Genomic DNA, 23960 nt, shown 5'->3' with positions numbered 1-23960 from the left:
ACTCTGATAATGAGCATATGTTTTGAAAATTAATACTTTGAATTGTGTTATGGTTTATGATATCTTTTATGAATATGGTTTTAGAAATGATTTATAAAAGAAATTTTTAGTACGGATTTGTGGGACATTACAAACCTAGTTTAAATCTAAACCTACCAACAAAAACCATTATAGATCGTTGTCCGGTTAACATCCATGTAAGAAATAGCAACATAATATTATTTATTATTAAATTTACTTTTATTACAACATTGTACTTTCAAATTTTCTCTTACTAATAGTATTTTTGTTGATAGATCCACTCATCCAAGTGTAGAACAAATTTATGTCGATGGTATCTAAAATAATATTTCAACTGAGAAACATAAAGTTTTTTGAGTAAAAATATTGAAATTTTTTGGGATAATCTTTTCTTTACCTCACATGTAGATGATATTTCAATTCCAATACGAGCAAGCAAGCAATCGACCTATGATCATGGTTTGTATATTTTATAAATGAGTAGAATACTACACAATGTATTTTCACCATTTTATCAGTTTGGTCACTGAATTTTAATGATCAAAAAACTATTTTTCCCGAATATAATGATCCAAAAACTATTTTTTCCCGAATATGTGCTTTTTAAAAACAAGTTAAAATACAAAAAAAACACATATTGTGCCTTCATTATTTTGTAGATTTACCTACTAAGCAATTATTTATTTATTGATTATTACATTTGCTATAAGTTTTGAACTCGATTTGTAACTCCAAGTGCAAGTTGAGAAAGAAAATACGAATGTCTTGACCTAACCATCCCTAGCAAAGCCTTAATTCCACCTTTAGATCACAACCGAGTTTACAGATAAAGTTTTATCTCGCAATTATAAGTTTTTTTATTAGCTTTTGTAGACACCACTCACAAACAAAACATGTGAATTAACAAAAAAACTCAACAAAAATATCTAAAACGTTGAACCTAGTTACATATTGTTTTATTGAACTTATTTATTTATTTTTTACCTAAAATACATATAAGTCATCAGTTTTTAGGTGGTGAGTGTAAATATTGCTTACATGATTCTAGAATTTATCTGCAAATTAATTAAAACTAAATAAAATTATTCAATAAGAATCATAGAAAATAAAGTCTGATAAAATAAATTGAAGAACACTTGTTCTCTTTTTGTTCTCGAGTCCATATTTTGAGCTCTAAGTTCTTCATGAAGACTTTCCATGGCTTTTCTTTTCTCCGCAATCAAATAACGAAATCGTATTTACAGAAAAAGTGATTTAAGGGAAAAATCCAAGTTAAAGTTAAAAGAGTATTGCATACCTACCATAAACATCTCGAAAGATACCCCCCTTACAATACACCAATTAACAAACAGATGTTGGTGTTGAAGCTCACTTATGGTGCTAATGACCTAAAGATGCACTAATACTGAAGTGGTAGTAAAAATAATCACTAAAGCACCCTCTTCCAACTAAACTGGCACACCCCCAAACCAGGATGGCGGAAACGTCTGGGGGTGGATGAATTCATGAATCGTATCAGAACAATATGTATAATAGTGAACAAAGCAAAACGCAACCATCATAAATATAATTAAAAAAGTTACATTGTCGTAAGAGTTTCATGTTTCAAATTTAATTACATTATAATGATAAAAAGATTTGTTTGACGCATTAGCGTCCCATCCTCAAAAGCTTGTAATTATTCGCTTTAATGATTTCCTGATAATACAAGTAGTTTTGAAAAGTGTCAACAATTAAGTTGGTGGGTTCATAAGAGTTTGTATGAAGAATTGTAAGTCTTTCCTTGTAAAATGATAGTGTTTGTTTCCAGAAAATCCAATATTTTCCTTAAAAATGGGTGTAGTCTTAAAACCCCTAAGACCGAAATGTACAAGTATTTTAATACTTAAAATAGTAACGTTTAGTTTTAATCTCATTTAAAACCATTTGAATGTAATGTTGCCCCGTAAACTAAATGTATCGTTGGTTCCCCATGCGAGTTATTATAACCGTGCTAAAACATAAATGGCCTGTTACGACGTTCTTCAGGCGTCAGAATGTTAGACATTTGTCACCCTAGACCTACCGTTCTAGCTATTGCAAACAACTTAGGTGCATGATTGTCAGTCCCGTATAGATATATACACAAGTATCAAGCTCTCTTATGGGAGATTCTGGTTATAATACACGACTTTTGTAGGTACTCTGATGTTGGATTTGGTGTCTAAGTCCATAACTATAACTGGGATGTACTTGACCCGATTGTAGCATGGTCCTTTTGGGTTACCTTCACCAGTGCAGTTTGATAGGATGGACTTTTGAGAATAAGGTTAATATATTTGTAGGTTAATATATTATATTACAAATACAATATATTAATATGAAATCATATTATTTAATTAGTATTGATCAATAATTAATTTGGAATTAATTATCTGATCAAAAGAGACTAATTAAATATATGAGGATTGATTATGTAAATCAATGAATCTTATAGTGTAGGCTAATGATCCATGGTTATTTAGGATGTGCTAAACCAATGAGATAGTCCATGGAGGTTAACCCATGGAGCATAAGTAATATGAAAGGTCATTATGGTTTACAAAGTGTAACCCTAGCATTTGCTACACTATAAATAAACCCCCTTAGAGCTAAAATCGGTTACATGAGTTGCTACAACATTCTTGGAGAGTGTGTATTGATTTTGTGCTAAATAACATATTCTCTCAAGCCTCCTCTTGCATATTGGTGTTCGTGAACCATTAGAGGCATCACACTTGGGGTGCTCAAGCTTTCAAAGGTCAAGAACTACAAGTCCTTCTAAGAGGTAAGTCATCTAACTATTTGTATTGCTTAAATGTCAATTTGTATGCTAGTTAGGATGTATGCTTTAGAAAATTGAAAATATGCATGTATAATTAGAGAAAACATAGATCCAAAGCAATTAGGGTTTCATGTACACCATAGGAGTGTTATAGTACTCAAAACCCAACACTAGTATCAAAGCCTAAGATTGTTTTCGATTATACTTGATGCTTGTTATTTTTCGAAGTTGAAAAAAATCAAAATTTTGGCCTCCGACTGATGAACTCGCCGAGTCCACTGGCTGACTCGATGAGTTCACTCGGTAACAAGGGCAACTCGTCGAGTCAATGACTCTGGTTGCAGAATTTTGAGTTTCCTTGGCCTAGACTGGATTGGAATCACTACTACAAACTGTTTTACATCATTAAATATGTTTTTATGATATGGTAGTGATTATGTTCGTCCAATCACAAGATAAATGTCAAAGTTTTAAGATAATTGTTGATTTATATGATAAACAAAGTTGCTTGCAAATGATTGACTTGATATTATCTTGTTTATGAGTTTAGTTAGATCAATCTTGAATTATATGATAATTTTAGTTGTTGAAAAAATGATCTTAATGATTTTAATGACCTCCATAACTTGTCCTCAAGTTATGGAAAATGAAAAATCTCGTCTTTAAAAATTGCATTAAACTCATAAGTTATGAATTCCAAGAGTCATCAAAAGATAGTTGTCAAAATTATTATGATAGTTGTTAGTTTATATGTTAAGCCAATTACTTGTACCATTTGATTTGAAACTATTTTGCCTTATAAGTTAGTTTAGATCATGATTAAAAAAAATATAAGATAGTTTTCCTTATTAGAATTGATCTAAATGTTATTTAATGGGTTCCATAAATTGTCCTCAAGTTATGGAAATTGAAAAGTCTTATCATAAATGTTTTAATGAACTTCATAACTTGTCCTCAAGTTATGGAAAATCAAAAGTCTTTTCATAAAACCAACATTGAACTCATAAGTTATAGAATTGAAGAGTTTTGACAAGTTTCAAAACTTGCCCTCATGTTTTGGAATTTGTAAAGTCTCACTAATGAAACTTTAATTCCAAACCCTAAAGTTTTAAAAGTTAAAATTCAACCCTTATACTTTATAATATTATAAGTTTAATATATATATATATATATATATATATATATATATATATGTATGTATAAGACAAGTCAATCTTACCGTTAGTAGGGCTCATTCACGAAGCCGGTCTACAAGGGGGTATAAGGTTACTGCCTATAAAATGGTGGTTTAATGGGTGTCCACTCTCACTCCCCCCTTCTTTGACTGGTGGAGGGTCGTTAGCCGAACGGGTAAGATATGACATTAATTCTCCCCCATTAAAAGTATAAAGATAAATATAAAGTAACTAAACCTTTATTAAATTCTCAATCTTAGTTACTTTAGGAAATTGTGAAAAATGGTGTTAATCCATGAAATTGCGCTTTGCACCTTGTTAAGTCGTTAGTGGAGCGTGTGTGGTTAACTGACACACTAATCTGGGACTGACAAAGTGTGGCAAAGGGTAGTTTGATGTTAATCATAGATCAATGGAACGTGTGAGGTTAACCAGCACATTGATTAGGTGATTTGTAACATTAAGTGTACCAAACTAATTTGCATGGTTATTCACACCTTGTTTGTGATCCTCGGCATCCCAGTCACAAACTTGAATGGCACAATCGAGATTTAAATATGTCATTGAAAAGTTCAATGAATATCAAAGGATCTAGGAATTTCAATCCAATTAAAACTTAATAATCATTTCGTTATTCATGATGGAAATTGGTAAATCGTCATTTACCCACCTTCAAATATTTTACAACTGGATTACGACATCCCTTTTCGCAATTGTAAAATATTGTGTTGGGTCCTATTAAGGTAGTTTTCGGCCAAGGAATGGTCCATTAAGGTAGTTTCCGGCTATGATGTGTCCCATTGAGGTGATTTTGGTCCTAGGTACCTTATTTTTGGTTTGATTTTGGTCCTAACTTGTCCCCACAAGGTGTTTTCGGCCATAGTGGAGTGTTATGCTATAAATCCTAAGAAATTGTTTAATGTGTGCTTTCTTGTTGACTTGTCAATGTTAATTACATCATGGTTCCTCAAGACTTATGTGTGTGTGTGTGTGTGTATATATATATATATATATATATATATATATATATATATATATATATATATATATATATATATATATATATATATGATAGCTTATAAATCAATGCCGTTATGGCTTTCAAATGTTTTATTGCAATAGGGTTACATCTTACATTGTGGATACCCTTATACATGAGACTCCTTTAGACTTGGTTCGACCCAAAACTTTCTAGTTGCCACACAAAACCCTGAAAATTAGGGTTTCACTCTGGCAACCCTACTCGTCGAGCTGAGGCTCTCAACTCGTTGAGTAGACTTCAAGTCCCGTGTCCAAATTCTATTTGTACTCGATGAGTTTGGGGCCTCTAACTCGCCGAGTCCTTTTGCAAAAATGAATATTTTGATTTAAAAATACATACAAGGATCCAGACGTTACAACACCTGGAAGGCGGGGTGTACGTTATTGAGCTCTTGCGGTAGTTGAAGTTTGTAAGCTACCGAATGGCCCAATATACATTAGATTCAGTTTACCACGTTTTCCAAAATGTATCATTCCCTTCCAGGGTGAGACCTTCAACAGTACGCGGTCACCAACCTGGAATTCTAAGGGCTTTCGTAGTTTATCCGCATAACTCTTTTGTCGGTTCCAAGATGCTTTTAGTCGTTCACGAATTTGAACGATCTTCTCCGTTTTCTCTCGTATGATCTCTAGGCCATATGTTCCGAGATGCCAATATCACGTTTTTATGACTCTAGACATGGTAAAACGTCTAAAAGGACAACCCATATGTTCTATAGCATGTCATGCACAAGAAAGTCATAGCCTGGGGACACAAGTTCATTATATCATCGTATAAACAAGATCTATCAAGTTAATCACCAAGGTATGAACTTTATACCATTTGGAGGTTGAGAATGATGCAAGACTTCCACATCCAAGCTTGCTTCTAGTTTCCAAGCTTCACCACCACCTTCCTATTTATTTGAAACACACAAAACATATTTTAAAGCTTCAAAGTGCAACAATAGGGCTAGGGTTTGTAAGGGGGAACGTTTCTAGTGATGGGGGCTAGAAATGGGATGGGGGAATGAAACTTAAGGTTCAATATATAGGATGCAAACCCTAAAGATTAGGGTTTATGTCCAGACATAGTATGCCCAACATACTCAACATGCGCCCAATGTACTCTCCAAAAACGCCACCGTTTCACCTAATGCCCCTACGTCCAACGTAAGGGCCAAAGTTGCAAAGATTACAAATAAAGGTAGAAAGGGAAACTTACCAGTATTCGAGTGTAACATTCTCATTCACAAAATAATTGCTTTTAAGCAGGAAAAAAACATGAACACAATGTACTCGTTTAATGGCAACATGAAGCAAAAAAAATAGAGAAGAAATTGAAACCTGATAGCAAAGACTTGCAGAGTAGGATCGTCACCGGTGGTACACAAAGGCGGGAGAGAGTTTGATTTTTTTATGTGTATTGTATATTTGACGTGAAATTGCTATATAGGGTTGAAGGGTAGATTGGTAAATGTTGAGATTTATCTTTATCAATGATTCTCTTCTCTCCAAATCACTCCAATTTGGGAGGAAGATTAGGAGAGAAACTAATCCTTCGAAATCATTTCCTTTCTTTCTGAATCATTCCAACCAAAAAATCTGGGAACACGATTGACATAACTTTCTCTCTAGTTCCCTTCATTTTTTTCCGCTTCGCTCGTTAATGACACTCGGGAATAGGGTGTTAATAGAGTCCTTGCCAACCTTTTGTATTAAGGACCCCCTTAAAGTTTAGATTCCAATATTAATATAACATAGACCATTCATGTAAGACCTAAAAAATCTCCCAACCCAAACTTAAAAGTTAAATTAAAGAACCCCCTCCACACACATGGAGTTGTGAAAATTGATATTCACATATTGCGAAATACATATTTTGTTGTTAACATATATTTTAAGCAAAATATGAGTAAATACTGGATTTACTAACATTGAATTAAAGCTATATATATATATATATATATATATATATATATATATATATATATTGATTATTAAGTAAACGAACTTATTTGATTTGATACATTTAATGCAAATAATGTTCTAAGCTATATTTCAAAATACGAAATATTGGATTATAGTTTCATAATGAAGTTTTTATGATTTTTTGGAAACGGCGAATATTATTAATAAAAACAAATCACTATTAGCAAGTAACTAGCAATGGAACAGAAGTACAAAGACGAAACAGAAACATCCATAGAATGAGATACAAAATTATGAACTTAAAATATAAATGAAGAAACGTTCCGGTTTACAAGTCATAGTGTCTCTATTCTAAAATTTGTGGTTATTTTTCATCTAATAAGGGAGGGAAAATTCATTCTCTCCCAACCCATTGAACCCACTGTCACATCAATTTTTGTTTTTTTTTTCATCTTTACAACCCACAACACACAGAAATCCTATATTTCTCAACACATTCAACCCGTTTGATTAAAAAAAATACAAAACTGCTAAGGTACAAGTTTTAAAACACATGGTACAAGAGAAAATTAGAGAGAGAAAGTAGAGAGAGAGGATAAAGTGAGTTAGCGAAACCAATTAAACAACTCGCGTTGAAGATGGAGTGGTACCGACAGTAACTCTATTGTTAATTAAGATTTTACCTTGATTGTTTTGTATTTTTTGAATTGAATGAGTTGAAAAGATAAGTTTCTGCGTGTTGTGGGTTGGAAAGATGAAGAAAAATGAAAAAGAAAAACTAATGGGACAGTGAGTTTCGTGGGTTGGAAAGGAATGACTCATTCTCCTTAAAAATGGTTAATTTCTAGTTGGATAGGTAAATTTGTATTGTTTTTTGGTCATTAATTATTCCAAATATTTTAACTCATAAATTTTTATTTATTAATATTTATTAATTTATCTAACGGCATTTAAATCATAAGTAGTTATTTCAAGTGACAAATATTCGAGGGTGAATTGATAAAAAATATAAAGTTTGACTAAATTTAATGACGATCAACATTAACTCAGATTTCTGAGAGGAAAAATAGGGTTTTTGCCTGTAACATTTTGTCGCATCACCACCCCCTACTACCTTCTCTAGACACTGAACACTTCGAAAACCCTATGAATTTGGTGAAGAAAATCGTCTTCGATCTCCGATCAAGCTAAATTCAGTCATCGGAGAACGCTATTCGCCAATAATCTTCGAATTTTTGTGTAAATAAATCAATCAAGGTGGGCAATTGTTTGCCCACCCTAGAAACTTCCCCCTTCTTCGCAAGGTTGGGGTTAGGGTTTTGGGGTAGTACTGAGACTATCAGTGAAGAGATGGCAGCTCCTGCGCAATCATACCGCTTTGGCGGTCCGGCCACCACAGCAGCAGCTGCCGGGAACATCGAAACCCTTAACAGAGTCCTTGCCGACCTTTGTACTAGAGGCGCCCCAAAGGTTAATCAAACAGTTTGCTTTCATTTTCTCGAATTGTTCTTATACGTGTCTGTGGATTTGGTTGTTTTCTGTTGATTAATTTTCACTCTCCGACCCCGATTGCGAATCCAATTTCGACTTTAAGAACAAACGAGTCATTTTTAGCTTGAATTGTTTTGATTTACAAGAAAATTACTAAGTAATCGCATTGAAGTGTAAACATTACTACATTGCAAGGGGATTGAGGCTACATTAATAAAAAGATCAATGTAATTTGAATCTCTCAAGTGCTAGGTTTCACAATTTAAATTTGAGAGTGGACTTAGTTATGGGGCTGGGTGGATCCTGCAATGGGACTTAGAATCGAGTATCATCTTGGTTTTCTGATCTAGGTTTACAATGATTGAGAAAATTTATATAACAGGTGGGGCAAACAAATTTGGGTGTTGGACATTTATTTAGCATAACTAGCTGAAATGCGAATGTGACCTTGATAATATTCAATTTATCAATGCTTTGGATTAACAGATTTGGAAAAGAGCTTAAATGTTACCGTTGTGAACCAAAGTTCACCAATTATCTAAAAATCTGTTGCTGTTTTGTTGATTCAAACAATGTTGGTAGGATAATGCCTTATCTTGTATTATGCCATTTGAAGATTATTTAGTATGCTAGAAATGTTATTTTGCAGCTAAAGAGCTAAATGGGTGTATCAAGGATAATCAACTTGTGACATGAAAACTAAAAAGTTGCTTAGTTTGTAGTCTTGATTAACAAGTGTAAACTGCAAAGTTATACATTTATTTTACGACACAATTTTCCTTTTCTGTAAGAAAGTTAATGCTTGAGTTGGATAACTGATAAGTAAGCATTAAAAAGTTAGAATATATGAAGTTATGCATTTGTTTCGAACAATGAGCAAGGGAGAATAGAGATCTTATTTGGTATTTTGCCTAGTAGACTCTTTAGCGGTTTTGAATCATCTGCTTTTCTTATTTTAGACTAGCATTTATGATGTCCTTCTTTCAATTCAAATTTTATCTTAAAGTGTAAAAGAGTTCAATGCATGCTGTACACCGAAATCCGAACATGGTAATTAATGTTTTTAACAAATGACGACATAATAATTGCGAACAAGTGTTGTTGAAGAAACCCAAACTAATAATTGTTTTTGACAAGTCAATTCAACATGTGCTTAGGCCAATAAATGTAGCTTCACTATTATTCACCAATGAAGATGCTTTTCAAGAGAGAGATAGTTAATTTACATTTTCAAGGTTTTTAGCATATTGGGTACTTAATATCTTGATATTGTTCAATGACAGGATGGTTCTGCTTTTGCTTTAAGAAGACATGTTGAAGAAGAAGCACGTGCTCTTAGTGGAGAAGCCTTTTCTCGTTTCATGGACCAATTATATGATCGAATCACTAGTCTTCTAGAAAGCAATGATGTTGCTGACAATTTAGGAGCTTTAAGAGCTACTGATGAATTGATAGACTTGAGACTTGGGGAAAGTGGGACAAAAGTTTCCAAGTTTTCTAATTACATGCGTATTGTATTCGATACAAAACGGGACCCAGAAATTTTAATCCTTGCTAGTAAAGTTCTTGGCCATTTAGCCAGAGCTGGTGGAGCCATGACTGCTGATGAGGTGGAATGCCAGGTGTGTACCCCCTAATCCCCTATCCTTCTTCAATTACATTTTTCATTTTTAAATTTCACTTGTAATAGCTTTAGTACTTGTATCATATTATCATCACAGGTTAAAAATGCCTTAAAATGGCTTGGTGGTGATAGAGTTGAGTATCGCCGCTTTGCTGCTGTCCTAATCTTAAAGGTATCACATTGCTTTTTAACCCAAAAACTGTATTTTTTGTTACAATATTTTGTGAATTGTGAAAGTAAGGTTAAAGTATGCTAATGCTAGTTTTGATGATCATATGTGTCTTATTTGCATATTCTATCAGGAAATGGCTGAGAATGCTTCTACAGTTTTCAATGTTCACGTGCCTGAATTTGTGGATGCTATTTGGGTGGCATTGAGGGATCCAACATTAGCTGTTAGGGAAAGGGCAGTTGAGGCATTGCGTGCTTGCCTTCGTGTTATTGAAAAACGAGAGACACGTTGGCGTGTGCAGTGGTTAGTAGACTAGCTTAGTGCATTTACAAATTACAAAGTCTTCAAATCTTTTCAAATCCTTATTTTATGATCTATCTATTAACATATGTTGATGTTGATAGGTATTATCGTATGTTTGAGGCTACACAAGATGGATTAGGGAAGAATGCTTCTGTACATAGTATACATGGTTCTCTTCTTGCAGTTGGTGAACTCTTGAGGTTGGTTTGGTTGACAAATATTGTGAAAAAGATGGATTAAGTTAACAAACCCTAAACTTTTTCCATGAAACAGAAATACAGGTGAATTCATGATGTCAAGATACAGAGAGGTTGCAGAAATTGTTCTTAGATATCTAGAACATAGGAATCCACTTGTTCGTCTCAGTATAACTTCTTTGCTTCCTCGGATTGCACATTTTCTACGTGATCGATTCGTGACAAATTATCTTACAGTTAGTCAAATCTTTTCTCAAAATTATTGTTATATTGTTTTTTTTGAAGAAAGAATTTAATCTTTATCTTTGGTAAACAAACAGATATGCATGAATCATATTCTTGCTGTTCTGAAGATACCAACTGAACGTGCCAGTGGATTTATAGCTCTTGGGGAGATGGCTGGTGCTTTGGATGGCGAACTAGTCCACTATTTGCCGACAATAACAACTCATCTACGTGAAGCAGTATGTTTTTTTTTTTTTTTTAAAATTATTTTATTTGTCTGGTTGGTTGCTTCCCTTAGAGCATCTACTTTAATTATACTTATTTCGGTCAAATAGCTCATGAAAGTCAAACAACAGCTTTTTCAATTGCATAGCTTTCTCATTTGGCTTGTAAATTTACAAGCTTGACATGAGCTTTTTTGTATTTCTTTTTATCTTTTATTATTATTCTAGTTTATGAATTGTTATTTTGTTTAATATAATGTAAAATAGGTGTTTAAAGTATTTTATAATCTTTAATTTTAACAAAAATATAAAAAAGAAAAAGGTACAAGTTTGGTAACTTTTAGAAATATATAAAATGTATTTTTATTTGTTGTTCTGTAGTAAAAGATACACTCTCTATTTAGTTTAATTTTATCCCAACTCCCAAGTATATGTATTTTTACTATAAGAATAATTAGATTCAAATTAAAATTTGTATGTACTAATTTTCTTGTCTATAATGAGAAACTACATAGTTATTTATGTTTGATTTCAGTTATATTTATAAATTGAAATTGGTAAATAAGCTTTACTATGGTAGAGATTTCTACAAAAAAGCTTTCCTATTGTGGATGCTCTTTAACTGACCAGTTTTAAGCATTCTTTTTCTCTGTTTGGAAATTCCAAAAGCAAAATATATTGATACTTGGTGAAATTACAGATTGCCCCTCGTAGAGGAAGACCCTCTCTTGAGGCATTAGCTTGTGTTGGAAACATAGCAAAAGCCATGGGTCCCGCCATGGAAACTCATGTCTGCAGTCTTTTGGACGCCATGTTTTCAGCTGGTCTTTCTTCGGTACTAGTGGAATCACTTGAGCAGATTACCATCAGGTATACCAGTTTCAACTTCAAGAGGGTATTATTGTAATTTTGATGAGGTTCTGACAGATAATCATAACAATGTGACTCTAATGCTCTCAGCATTCCATCATTGCTGCCTACCATCCAAGATCGGTTGCTTGAAAGCATTTCAGTAGTTCTTTCAAAACCCCAAAATACCCACACAGGGGCATCTGCAACTCCAAGTAGAGCAAACATAGCTAACAACATGCAACAAATGTCAGAACTTACTGGATCTGCTTTGGAGCAGCTTGCATTACAAACACTTGCACGATTCAATTTCAAGGTGCATTCAAGATTTGTATAATTCACAAATTAGTTGTAAGAATTACAAAAATCAGCTATGCACAGGGACAAAAAGAGTAGTTTATTCAATTTTCTGTTATTTATCATTACAATTTCATGCATGTAGGGTCATGATCTTCTTGAATTTGCAAGAGAATCGGTTGTAGTTTATTTGGAGGATGATGATGGAGCCACAAGGAAAGATGCTGCTCTTTGCTGCTGTAAATTAGTTGTAAATTCTTTCTCAATTACCACCTTCAATCCCAGTAGATCCAGTCGAGCTGGAGGCAAAAGAAGACGTCTTATAGAAGAGGTTTCATTAGTTTCTATATTCTCCATTAAATATTTTTATTCTCTTTATTACATATTAAATGGTAAATTCTCTCACTGCAGATTGTGGAGAAGCTTCTTATTGCAGCTGTAGCAGATGCTGATGTCACTGTGAGGAACTCAATCTTCTCATCCCTCCATGGAAATGGAGGATTTGATGACTTTCTAGCTCAAGCTGATAGCTTGACTGCCATATTTGCTGCTCTAAATGATGAGGTACATTTCAAATTAACTAATTCAAAATGAGAATGATATTAACTTTATTTATTTATTTTTTATATCTGTATATGTGGTAGGATCTTCAAGTTCGAAAGTATGCAATATCAGTGGCTGGTAGATTATCTGAAAAAAACCCTGCATATGTTTTTCCAGCACTTCGGCGTCACCTTATTCAGTTGTTAACATATCTTGCACAAAGGTGAGAGAACTCAATTGTCTTGTCACCAACTTTTAAATGTTTAATAATATATTATTTAAAGACCTTCTTTTTATTGCTCTTATTTTTTAAACAGTGCTGATAGCAAATGCCGAGAAGAAAGTGCAAAGCTGTTAGGTTGCTTAATTCGCAGCTGTGAACGACTTATACTTCCATATATTGCTCCAATACACAAGGTCTTACACTCTTACTATTTACAAACCTTTCATATATATATATATATTTTTGCATATTTATTTATTCTATAAGCTGACGTGGCATATTTCAGGCGCTTTTGGCTAAACTATGTGAAGGAACAGCAGGAGTGAATGCAAACAATGGCATCATTAGCGGTGTGCTTGTAACTGTGGGAGATCTTGCTAGAGTGGTAGGAGATTGTTACATTCTTTTTTTTTGTTCTCTTAAGTGTAAAATGTTTGATTTGCTGAGTCTCATTTGTAAATGTGTAGGGTGGTTTTGCTATGAGAGAATATATCCCTGAACTTATGCCAAGAATTGTTGAAGCTTTACTGGATGGAGCTGCTGCTTCTAAACGTGAGGTTGCTGTTGCAACTCTTGGTCAGGTTGTACAGAGCACAGGGTATGTATTCATCTTTATCAATATTACAAGTGACACTGCAATGTATTTTACCCTTTTTACAAAAATTGGTTGGTTTTTGTTTGTAGTTATGTGATAGCTCCATATAATGAGTACCCACAGTTGCTGGGCTTACTGTTAAAATTGTTGAATGGTGAGCTGGCATGGTCTACAAGGCGGGAAGTTCTTAAGGTATGTTTTTGACCCTTTTGTAGTTATACTTATGTAAATAGATTTATGCTGAAAAAAATGTGTGTTAACAATGAATGATTAGGTTCTTGGAATAATGGGTGCTTTGGATCCTCATGTTCATAAGCGCAATCAACAAAGCTTACAAGGACCTCTTGGTGATGGGACCCGTACAACCAATGATGCGGGCCCACATATCCAGTCTAGTGATGAGTTGCCAATGGATCTTTGGCCATCATTTGCAACATCAGAAGATTATTTCTCAACTGTAAGTTTTTTACCAAAAAATAAAAATAAAAAAGGAGTCGTACCTTTACTCCTTTAGTCTAATTCACATTTATTACTTTTGCAGGTTGCTATCAATTCTTTAATTCGGATACTTAGAGACCCTTCTCTTTCTAGTTATCATCAAAAAGTCGTTGGATCTCTCATGTTTATTTTCAAGGTTCGTTGACTTTAAGAACACATAATACATATATATTATATAATTGTAGATTCTTTTTTATTTTTTTCCCCTTGATTGATTTTTCTAATATCTTTTTTTAGTCAATGGGTCTTGGCTGTGTGCCTTACTTGCCAAAGGTTTTACCAGACTTCTTTCACACAATTCGTACGTGTGAAGATACTCTCAAGGAGTTCATAACTTGGAAGCTTGGAACTCTCGTTTCAATTGTGCGCCAGGTAGGATTGTATTCGACTTTGTACGATTACAAAAACTATTTCCTTAAACGCCACGTCATCATTAACCATTCTTGGTTGCTATTCCAGCACATTCGCAAGTATCTACCCGAGCTGCTTTCTTTAATATCAGAATTATGGTCATCATTCAGTCTCCCAGCAGCTAATCGTCCTGTTCACGGACCCCCGGTAAAGTGTGCTTTTACTATCTGTCTTTTGTACAAAGGGCAATAATGTAATTTGACTTTTCTGATCAGATCCTGCACCTAGTTGAACAACTTTGTCTGGCCCTGAACGATGAATTCAGGAGATATCTTCCTATAATTCTTCCATGTTGTATTCAAGTTCTGAGTGATGCTGAAAGGTGTAATGATTACACTTATGTCCGTGATATTCTTCGCACCTTGGAAGTTTTTGGTGGTGAGTGTGATTGTGATTGTGATTGTGGAAATTATAATAATTAGTCTCACTAATTTGTTAATTGTTATATAATTTTGGTCTACAGGAACATTGGATGAACATATGCATCTACTTCTTCCTGCCCTCATACGTTTATTTAAAGTGGATGCTTCTGTTGACATAAGGCGTGCTGCTATAAAAACCTTGATAAGATTAATCCCTCGTGTTCAGGTTAATGAATTGTTATTATTATTATTTTTTGGGTTTGTAATAAATATATTTATCATAAAATATTGACTAAACGCCATCAATTTCTTTTCATCAGGTTACAGGACACATTTCAACACTTGTGCATCACCTGAAGCTTGTATTGGATGGGTATGTTAATAATGTTATTGTTAGTTTGTTACTCTCCCAACATGAATTCCTCTTCCTCTTCCTCTTCACTTTTAATTTTATTTTCTTTTAAAACATTTTTCATGTATGTAGAAAAAACGATGAGCTTAGAAAGGATGCTGTTGATGCACTCTGTTGTTTGGCACATGCTCTTGGCGAGGACTTTAACATTTTCATCCCATCAATTCACAAACTTCTCATAAAGCATCGCTTGCGGGTTTGTATTTTGTATCATGACTTAATTTCTTACAAAAAATCACGTGTTACATTCTAGAAATATATAAATGTTTTACATAAATTTCACTTTCAGCACAAGGAATTTGAAGAGATTGAGGGACGATTACAAAGGCGTAGACCTTTAATTGTTGCCAGTGTGGCAGCACAAAAGTCAATCAGACAGCCTCCTGTGGAGGTTATTAGTGATCCTTTAAGTGATATGGAGAATGATCCTTATGAAGATGTTCACAAACAACCCAAAGTTCATCAGGTATTAAAAAATATATATATTATTTAAACACGAAATTTTATCACGTAATCATGGTTTTACTTTTTCCAACAGGTTAATGATGCTAGATTGCGTGCTGCTGGAGAAGCTTCTCAACGCAGCACTAAAGAAGATTGGGCAGAGTGGATGAGACATTTCAGCATTGAATTACTTAAGGAATCACCTTCTCCAGCTCTAAGAACATGTGCCAGGCTGGCACAGTTACAGGTGTCATTTTTAAAATTTACTATCTTTTATAAATTCGATTGTAACCCTAGTTTCTTTTTGTAGCCATTTGTTGGACGAGAGCTGTTTGCAGCAGGATTTGTTAGCTGTTGGTCACAACTCCATGAGTCTAGTCAAAAAGCCCTTGTTCGCAGTTTAGAGATGGCATTTTCTTCCCCTAATATACCCCCTGAAATTCTTGCAACATTACTTAACTTGGTAAGGCTAAAAAACGGTTGCTTATAAGCTATATAGAGTTATAGACTCTGTGATTTCATATTATCAATTTGCAACATGTATTTAACAGGCAGAGTTCATGGAACATGATGAGAAACCCCTTCCCATTGACATTCGTCTCCTTGGTGCTCTTGCTGAAAAGGTGAGATGGCTTACAAACTATAAACTTTTCATTTTCAAGGCATTGTTTTGTTTATATGATCTTTTTTGTTGCAGTGTCGAGCATTTGCCAAGGCTTTGCATTATAAAGAGATGGAATTTGAAGGTGCACTTTCCAAGAAGATGGATGCCAACCCTGTTGCTGTAGTTGAAGCACTCATTCATATTAATAACCAGTTACATCAGCATGAGGTGAGTATATATATAATATCCACTGTCGTTCTACTACTACTTTGGCCTTTCATATGCTAATATTCTAATATTAATTTAGGCTGCAGTTGGGATATTGACCTATGCTCAACAGCGTTTGGATGTACAACTGAAGGAATCATGGTATTTTATCCGGGACCCTAAAATCATTTACACTTTCTTATTTTCTCTAATTATAAAGTGGTTATGTTGCTTCCAAATACAAGGTATGAAAAACTGCAACGGTGGGATGATGCCCTTAAAGCATACACTGCAAAATCTGCTCAAGCAACAAGTCAACATCTTATCTTAGATGCTACACTAGGTATTATTCAAATATACAATGCCATGGTGTCATAAATCATAATATTTATATTTATTATCATTGCAAGGTAATTAAATCAATTAAAATGTTTGTTCATTATTATTAGGTCGAATGAGGAGTCTTGCTGCATTAGCTCGTTGGGAAGAGCTTAACAATCTATGTAGAGAATATTGGACACCTGCTGAGCCAGCTGCTCGATTAGAAATGGCACCAATGGTCTGCTCATAATTTATATATATCTCTCTCCCTCAACTCACAAGTATCTTTGATTTCTTTTGTGAAAATATTTACCATTTTGTCCCTTGCCTTAGGCTGCTAATGCTGCTTGGAACATGGGGGAGTGGGATCAGATGGCTGAGTATGTATCTAAACTGGATGATGGTGATGAAACTAAACTCAGGGTGTTAGGGAACACCGCTGCCACAGGTGATGGTGGCAGCAATGGGACATTCTTCAGGGCTGTTCTCTTAGTTCGTAGAGGAAAGGTATTGTTTGGAACCTGGATTTCTTCACTTGTAATTGTATGTTTGGAGCTTAGGATATCTTTTAACCTTTTTTAATTTTACAGTATGATGAAGCACGCGAATATGTCGAAAGAGCAAGGAAGTGTTTGGCAACTGAGCTTGCTGCTTTGGTTAGTTTCCATTTCCAATTTCCAATTTCCAACATCAAACCCTAAATCCTTGTGTGTGCTGAGTATGTTAAAATGTGTAGGTTCTTGAGAGCTATGAACGAGCCTACAGCAATATGGTCCGTATTCAACAGCTGTCTGAGTTAGAAGAGGTATTCGTATTTCCTTTAATCCTTTTGCTGATATAATGAAATTTGTGTTCTAAAGGATCATGTTATTCTTGTTTGTGACAGGTCATCGATTACTGTACTCTTCCAGTTGGCAACTCTGTTGCTGAGGGGAGAAGATCACTCATTCGTAACATGTGGAATGAACGCATTAAAGGCACAAAAAGAAATGTTGAGGTTTGGCAAGCTCTTTTGGTAGTTAGGTCACTTGTATTGCCTCCTACAGAAGATAGTGAAACCTGGTTGAAATTTGCTTCACTTTGCCGAAAAAGCGGTAGGATTAGTCAAGCCAAATCCACTTTGATTAAACTCTTACAGGTACGTATTAAATTTTTTTGTTTATTTAATCTAAAAATCAGATATTCAGATGTCAAATCTGTAATTCATTACTATTTTGAACAGTTTGACCCCGAAACAACTCCTGAAACTGTAAGATACCACGGGCCTCCACAAGTAGTGCTTGCATACTTAAAATACCAGTGGTCACTTGGGGAGGATCAAAAGCGTAAAGAAGCTTTTGCTAGGCTGCATGTAGGTTTAATCATTTTCACTTAAGCTAATTGTATTAATTATAATTTATAAGTTATAATCAGCTTATTCTTTTTTACTTCTTTTATAGGATCTAGCAATAGAGCTTTCGAGTTCTTCTGGTCTTCAAGTATCTACACCAACTGGCTTTGGAGGTGTTCCACATGTATCACTTATGGCACGTGTATATCTGAAACTCGGGGCATGGCAATGGGCTCTTTCCCCTGGTCTTGATGATGATTCTATACAAGGTAGTTACAAATTTTGAGTTCTTTTTTTTTTTTTACATGAGATGATGTGATTATAGTCTGTTCTGATGTTTTTTTTAAAAAAAAAAAAATTATGTTTTCTAGAAATTCTTAACTCGTTCAAGCATGCGACTCATTGCGCCACAAAGTGGGCGAAAGCATGGCATACATGGGCTCTTTTCAATACAGCAGTGATGTCTCATTATACAGTGAGAGGCCTTCCTAATTTTGCTGCACAATTCGTAGTGGCTGCAGTCACTGGCTACTTTCATTCTATAGCCTGTGCAGCACATGCAAAGGGTGTAGATGATAGCTTGCAGGTGAGTCATTATAAACTTCATATATTGGAATCAGGAAAGTCCATTGTTTTTTTTATATATCTTTAATGTTTACCGTTTCATTACTTTTCTGATTTTTTCAGGACATCCTTCGTCTTCTCACTTTGTGGTTCAACCATGGAGCTACTGCTGAGGTTCAGGCAGCACTACAAAGAGGATTTTCACATGTTAATATCAACACATGGTTGGTTGTTTTGCCTCAGATCATTGCAAGAATCCACTCAAATAATCATGCTGTGAGAGAGTTGATACAATCTCTTCTCGTTCGCATAGGACAAAGCCATCCACAGGTCTCTTCTGTTTTTCCTTTTTTACCCTTTTAGAACATAAATGATAAAACATCATGTAGACTTACCTGTTTTAAAATCCATTTCAGGCTCTTATGTACCCTCTTCTTGTCGCCTGTAAATCAATAAGCAATCTGCGTAAAGCTGCAGCTCAGGAAGTGGTTGACAAAGTGAGGCAGCACAGTGGTCTGTTGGTTGATCAGGTGAAATAATAACTTAATAATAACGAGTCAATGACTGTTGATTAATTTAGGGTTTAGGGTTTTTAGCTGACAACTTGATTTGTTTTATGTGAAGGCACAACTTGTATCAGAGGAGTTGATTAGGGTTGCAATTCTCTGGCATGAAATGTGGCATGAGGCACTTGAAGAAGCTAGTCGGTTGTATTTTGGTGAACATAATATCGAGGGAATGCTTAAGGTTTTAGAACCATTGCATGAAATGCTTGAAGAAGGTGCCATGAGAAACAACACAACCATAAAAGAGAAAGCTTTTATTCAGGTCACTTCAGATATTCTTTTACATCATATTATCAGAATTCACATGTTGTCAAAATATTATACTGATTGGTGTCTCTTGATAAAATTTCAGACATATCATCATGAGCTATTGGAGGCGTATGAGTGTTGCATGGAATATAAGAGAACTGGAAAAGACGCTGAGCTTACTCGGGTACAAAATGAATCTTTATATCTCTATAATATTTTTCTAAGTGCATCATCTTGAATAACAGAATCTCATATCTTCATCATTTAAATGTGTATGTGTTTTTTTTTTCTTAAGGCCTGGGATCTGTACTATCATGTCTTTAGAAGGATAGATAAGCAGCTTCAATCTCTTACAACACTAGACCTGCAGGCAAGTAACTTATTTCATGCATTTACTTTTTTTTTGTGGCTTCTTTTTACAATATGAAGGGAGGAATACTCAAAGTTGGTGTTTGATTGTTTTCCTTTTGTGTAAATGCAGTCAGTTTCTCCAGAATTAGTAGAGTGTCGCGACTTAGAGCTTGCTGTTCCTGGAACTTATTGTGCAGGTATAATAATAATATTATATTATATATGTTTTGAATGATGAGTAATATAATTATACATACGTATTTATATTTGCAGATTCACCAGTGGTGACAATTGCATCATTTGCACCACAGCTTGTTGTGATTACATCTAAACAGAGACCCAGAAAACTGACAATTCATGGGAGTGATGGGAAAGATTATGCTTTTTTGCTCAAAGGACATGAAGATTTACGCCAGGATGAACGTGTCATGCAGGTTTTTTTTTTTTTTTTTTTTTTTTTTTTTTTTTTTTGACTTTTTCATTAAATTTCTTTTTCTTTCTATTCTGAGTTACAGTTTCTTAATTAATACTTGTTCTATGATCAGCTGTTTGGTTTAGTCAATACTCTGCTGGAGAATTCGAGAAAGACTGCAGAAAAAGATCTTTCCATTCAACGATATGAGGTCATTCCTTTGTCTCCAAACAGTGGGTTAATTGAGTGGGTCCCTAATTGTGACACCCTCCACCAACTCATCCGAGAGTACAGGGATACCCGAAAGGTTTTTACTCTCTCTCTCTCTCTCTCTTGCTTTTCTAGCTGTATATTAATTAAATTATGTCTTCTTATTGGTTGTTGTGTAGATCACGTTGAATCAAGAGCATAAATATATGCTTAGTTTTGCTCCAGATTATGATCACTTGCCACTTGTAGCTAAAGTGGAGGTGTTTGAGTATGCTCTTGATAATACCGAAGGAAATGACTTGGCAAGGGTATGCATGCACACACATCTTTCTATATATGATAATGATAATGATGTATCCATATGTTGTTGAGATTGAAACAGGAATATTCATAATTGAAACTTTTCTTTTGAATGCATGCTTGAAGGTGCTTTGGCTAAAAAGTCGAACTTCAGAAGTGTGGTTGGACAGGAGGACTAATTATACTAGAAGCTTGGCTGTCATGAGTATGGTATGTATGATTTTTTGTAAATAATAAATTAACTAGTTACAGTTTATTAACCTTTTTTTTTCAACATAAAAAGTTGATTCCATTATTTACCACCTTATTCCATACATTACAGGTTGGTTACCTTCTTGGGTTGGGTGATCGGCACCCCAGCAATCTTATGCTGCATCGTGGCAGGTATCTATCTATCTATCTATCTATCTCATAAATAAATACTTTATAATATAATATAATAATATTAAGTATTAGATATATTGTTAATGAGTATCTGAATTTTGTTGTACGTATAGTGGGAAGATCTTGCATATTGATTTTGGGGATTGCTTTGAAGCTTCCATGAATCGTGAGAAGTTTCCTGAAAAAGTAGAGTCCTTGAAAAATATTTTATTTGTTTTTTGTTGCCTACTCATTTATCCATGGACCCACCTCTTGAACTCTGTATCTGTATGTGTTTGCAGGTTCCTTTTCGTTTGACTAGAATGCTTGTAAAAGCTATGGAAGTTAGTGGGCTTGAAGGGAATTTCCGCTCAACTTGTGAAAATGTGATGCAAGTTCTTCGAACAAATAAAGACAGTGTCATGGCTATGATGGAGGTATTACCATTTACCTCTCTCTTTCTCTCTCTTGATTGATAATGATGATGATATATTGATATGGATATGGTGGTTTGTTTTGAGTTGGGTTTCAGGCATTTGTTCATGATCCACTTATAAATTGGCGTCTTTTCAACTTCAACGAAGTGACACAAATGTCAACCCTAGCAAGCACCACAAATGCCCAAGCTGCTGTAAACAGTGAAGAAGCCGCTCCAAATCATATGCAACAACCACAACGTGGTGTTCGCGAAAGGGAGCTTTTACAGGTGATTTGTTTTGTTCAATAATTTCCAATGAGAAATAACTAAATAAATAATTATGATTGATTTTGTTTTGTGTAGGCTGTGCATCAACTTGGTGATGCTAACGAGGTGCTGAACGAGCGGGCAGTGGTGGTTATGGCGCGTATGAGCAACAAACTGACGGGGCGTGATTTTTCAACCGCACCAACCACCACCACCCTCCAGCCTGCACCAGACAGCGCTACTTTACTGTCTTCCGGTGATGCCCGTGAAGTGGATCATGGCTTATCTGTTAAGTTACAAGTTCAAAAGCTCATTTTACAAGCCACTTCTCATGAAAATTTGTGCCAGAATTACGTTGGGTATCATTTCTATTTCCATTTCCATTTCCATATAACACACAAATAAATTTAACTTATTTTTTTTTTCTTGCATTTAATTTAGCCTTACAAAATTCATTTGGATATTTTCAGGTGGTGTCCGTTCTGGTAAAAAGAAAAGAAAAACTGGGATGTTGTAGATATGGAAGATGTGCATCTGTACATAACTTTATTAGGTCTTGTCTTGTCTTGGCTCCTGTAATTTATGTATAGAAGCATCATGTAAGGTGAAGTGGGGGGCTTGGCTTAATCGTAATTTTAATCAATCCTATGTATATAACGATAGATCGAGTTTGGGATTTTTTAGGGAGGGGTAGTAGTAACCTAAACACCAATTCATTTCAGTTAAATGTTTATGTTGGTAATAATAATTTCATATCTTTGGGACAGTTACATTTACATGATTGGTGCGAAATATGTTTGTAGTTACAAAGATAAAAAGGTAATATTTGAAACATAAAATGAAAGATAAAAAGGCTACGTTTTTGGTTGGCAAACAACTAATCCGATTGTTGACATCTATCTCTATTCTCTAAGTGAAGTCATTATCTCAATTTTCAAAATTCCAAATTATGTTCAAGACATTTGAAATCTTATACGCTAGGCAAAAACAGATTTTCAAAATATCTAAAAAAACACGAGGTTTATGTGTTTATGTTATCTTTTCTAATATAGATTATGCACAAAGGCTTTTACTAAGTTGAGATCTTTTGTATTGCAAAAGTATGCCAACACTTGTTTTCTTAGTGAGGTAAAACACCTAAGAAACTCCTACTCTACTTTTCAACTAAAACTATCTGCATGGAAATAGTTCGACAACTTTGTCGACATTCGAGGACACCCCCACCCCCACCCTGACAATGAGAACCCCCAAATATAAGATTGATTTGATGCCGCCTAAGAAAAAAAAAGGAGAATATGTAACATGAAATATAAAATATTTAAAAGTTACCACACACATTAAGACCAAAGTATGAAAAACGTAGAACGCTAGAACACAAGAAAGAATAAAGGAATTTTTTTGAAGTGTGTCAAAACTAAATGAATACACAACATTAGGAGGCAAAATAGTAAACAAAAATGGGCCAAAATTGGCCTCAAATGGCAATATATCTGTTCCCTTAAAAACTTATAAGTCCACTAAAAGACCAAAAAAGGTTTGGTAACCAAATCAAACCATAATATCCCAAATCTGTCGGGCTTTATGAACCTAAACCAGTCCAAAGTAAACCCGGTTTTAGGTCAGTCACTAGCCCAATCCGGTAAGATGTTTGGATGTTCACCTCTACCCAAAAACATAATGTGAAATATAAATCATGTATAAAATGATTCGTTATGGTCTGTTACCTATTAGAGGCTAACATAGAGCTGATAATCGGGTTGGATTGGGTTCAAGTGAACCTGCTTTACATTTCCATATAACACCTCCATGGATTTTAACATTACAAGTTTTCTAGGTTTATTTTTGTTTGGCAAGGTTGATTAGGGTATTTTCTTCTTTTACACATACGAGAACTAAACTCTTTACATTCTTGTGTAGATTTTTTTTTCTTCTTCAATTTATGTCCCTTTGACATAGTACAGCTTATTTTGTCCAGTT

At 34.5% G+C, this 23960-nt stretch overlaps 1 protein-coding gene across 2 annotated transcripts; it reads left to right on the top strand.

The window, feature by feature from the left end:
• The first annotated feature begins 7997 nt into the window (after positions 1-7997).
• LOC111891370 (serine/threonine-protein kinase TOR) lies at positions 7998-22759 on the top strand. Of its 2 annotated transcripts, none has more exons than XM_023887416.3 (55): positions 7998-8421; positions 9726-10064; positions 10164-10238; positions 10369-10541; positions 10643-10741; positions 10815-10974; positions 11059-11202; positions 11888-12057; positions 12148-12352; positions 12479-12664; positions 12745-12897; positions 12978-13099; positions 13194-13293; positions 13386-13484; positions 13567-13697; positions 13784-13886; positions 13969-14151; positions 14236-14328; positions 14430-14564; positions 14652-14750; positions 14819-14981; positions 15067-15191; positions 15286-15338; positions 15450-15573; positions 15667-15843; positions 15916-16068; positions 16132-16284; positions 16373-16444; positions 16519-16653; positions 16733-16794; positions 16878-16975; positions 17082-17191; positions 17287-17460; positions 17544-17609; positions 17690-17758; positions 17840-18091; positions 18176-18304; positions 18393-18552; positions 18655-18869; positions 18971-19177; positions 19264-19377; positions 19472-19675; positions 19766-19846; positions 19958-20032; positions 20144-20210; positions 20287-20447; positions 20559-20732; positions 20815-20943; positions 21062-21145; positions 21258-21319; positions 21433-21505; positions 21601-21735; positions 21831-22004; positions 22080-22342; positions 22454-22759. In XM_023887416.3, exons 1-55 carry the CDS (start codon positions 8302-8304, stop codon positions 22470-22472), a joined length of 7401 nt encoding a protein of 2466 aa, XP_023743184.1. In that variant the 5' UTR covers positions 7998-8301; the 3' UTR covers positions 22473-22759. The 2 variants fall into 2 exon arrangements, with proteins under 2 accessions (XP_023743184.1, XP_052626570.1); XM_052770610.1 differs by having other exon boundaries at positions 19958-20036; positions 20148-20210.
• The last annotated feature ends 1201 nt before the right edge of the window (positions 22760-23960 follow it).

Source organism: Lactuca sativa, chromosome 4 (genome assembly GCF_002870075.4).
Source record: "Lactuca sativa cultivar Salinas chromosome 4, Lsat_Salinas_v11, whole genome shotgun sequence".
NCBI lineage: Eukaryota > Viridiplantae > Streptophyta > Magnoliopsida > Asterales > Asteraceae > Lactuca > Lactuca sativa.
The sequence above is the reverse complement of the archived record's forward strand: the minus strand, read 5'-3'. Positions and strand labels throughout refer to the sequence as shown.

Excerpts from the sequence above, each read along its gene's own strand:
- LOC111891370 (XM_023887416.3), top strand. The coding sequence starts at position 8,302 with ATGGCAGCTCCTGCGCAATCATACCGCTTTGGCGGTCCGGCCACCACA. Across the intron at positions 13,100-13,193 it reads TTAACATATCTTGCACAAAG|TGCTGATAGCAAATGCCGAG; the intron begins GTGAGAGAACTC and ends TTTTTTAAACAG. Across the intron at positions 20,448-20,558 it reads AGGATGAACGTGTCATGCAG|CTGTTTGGTTTAGTCAATAC; the intron begins GTTTTTTTTTTT and ends TTCTATGATCAG.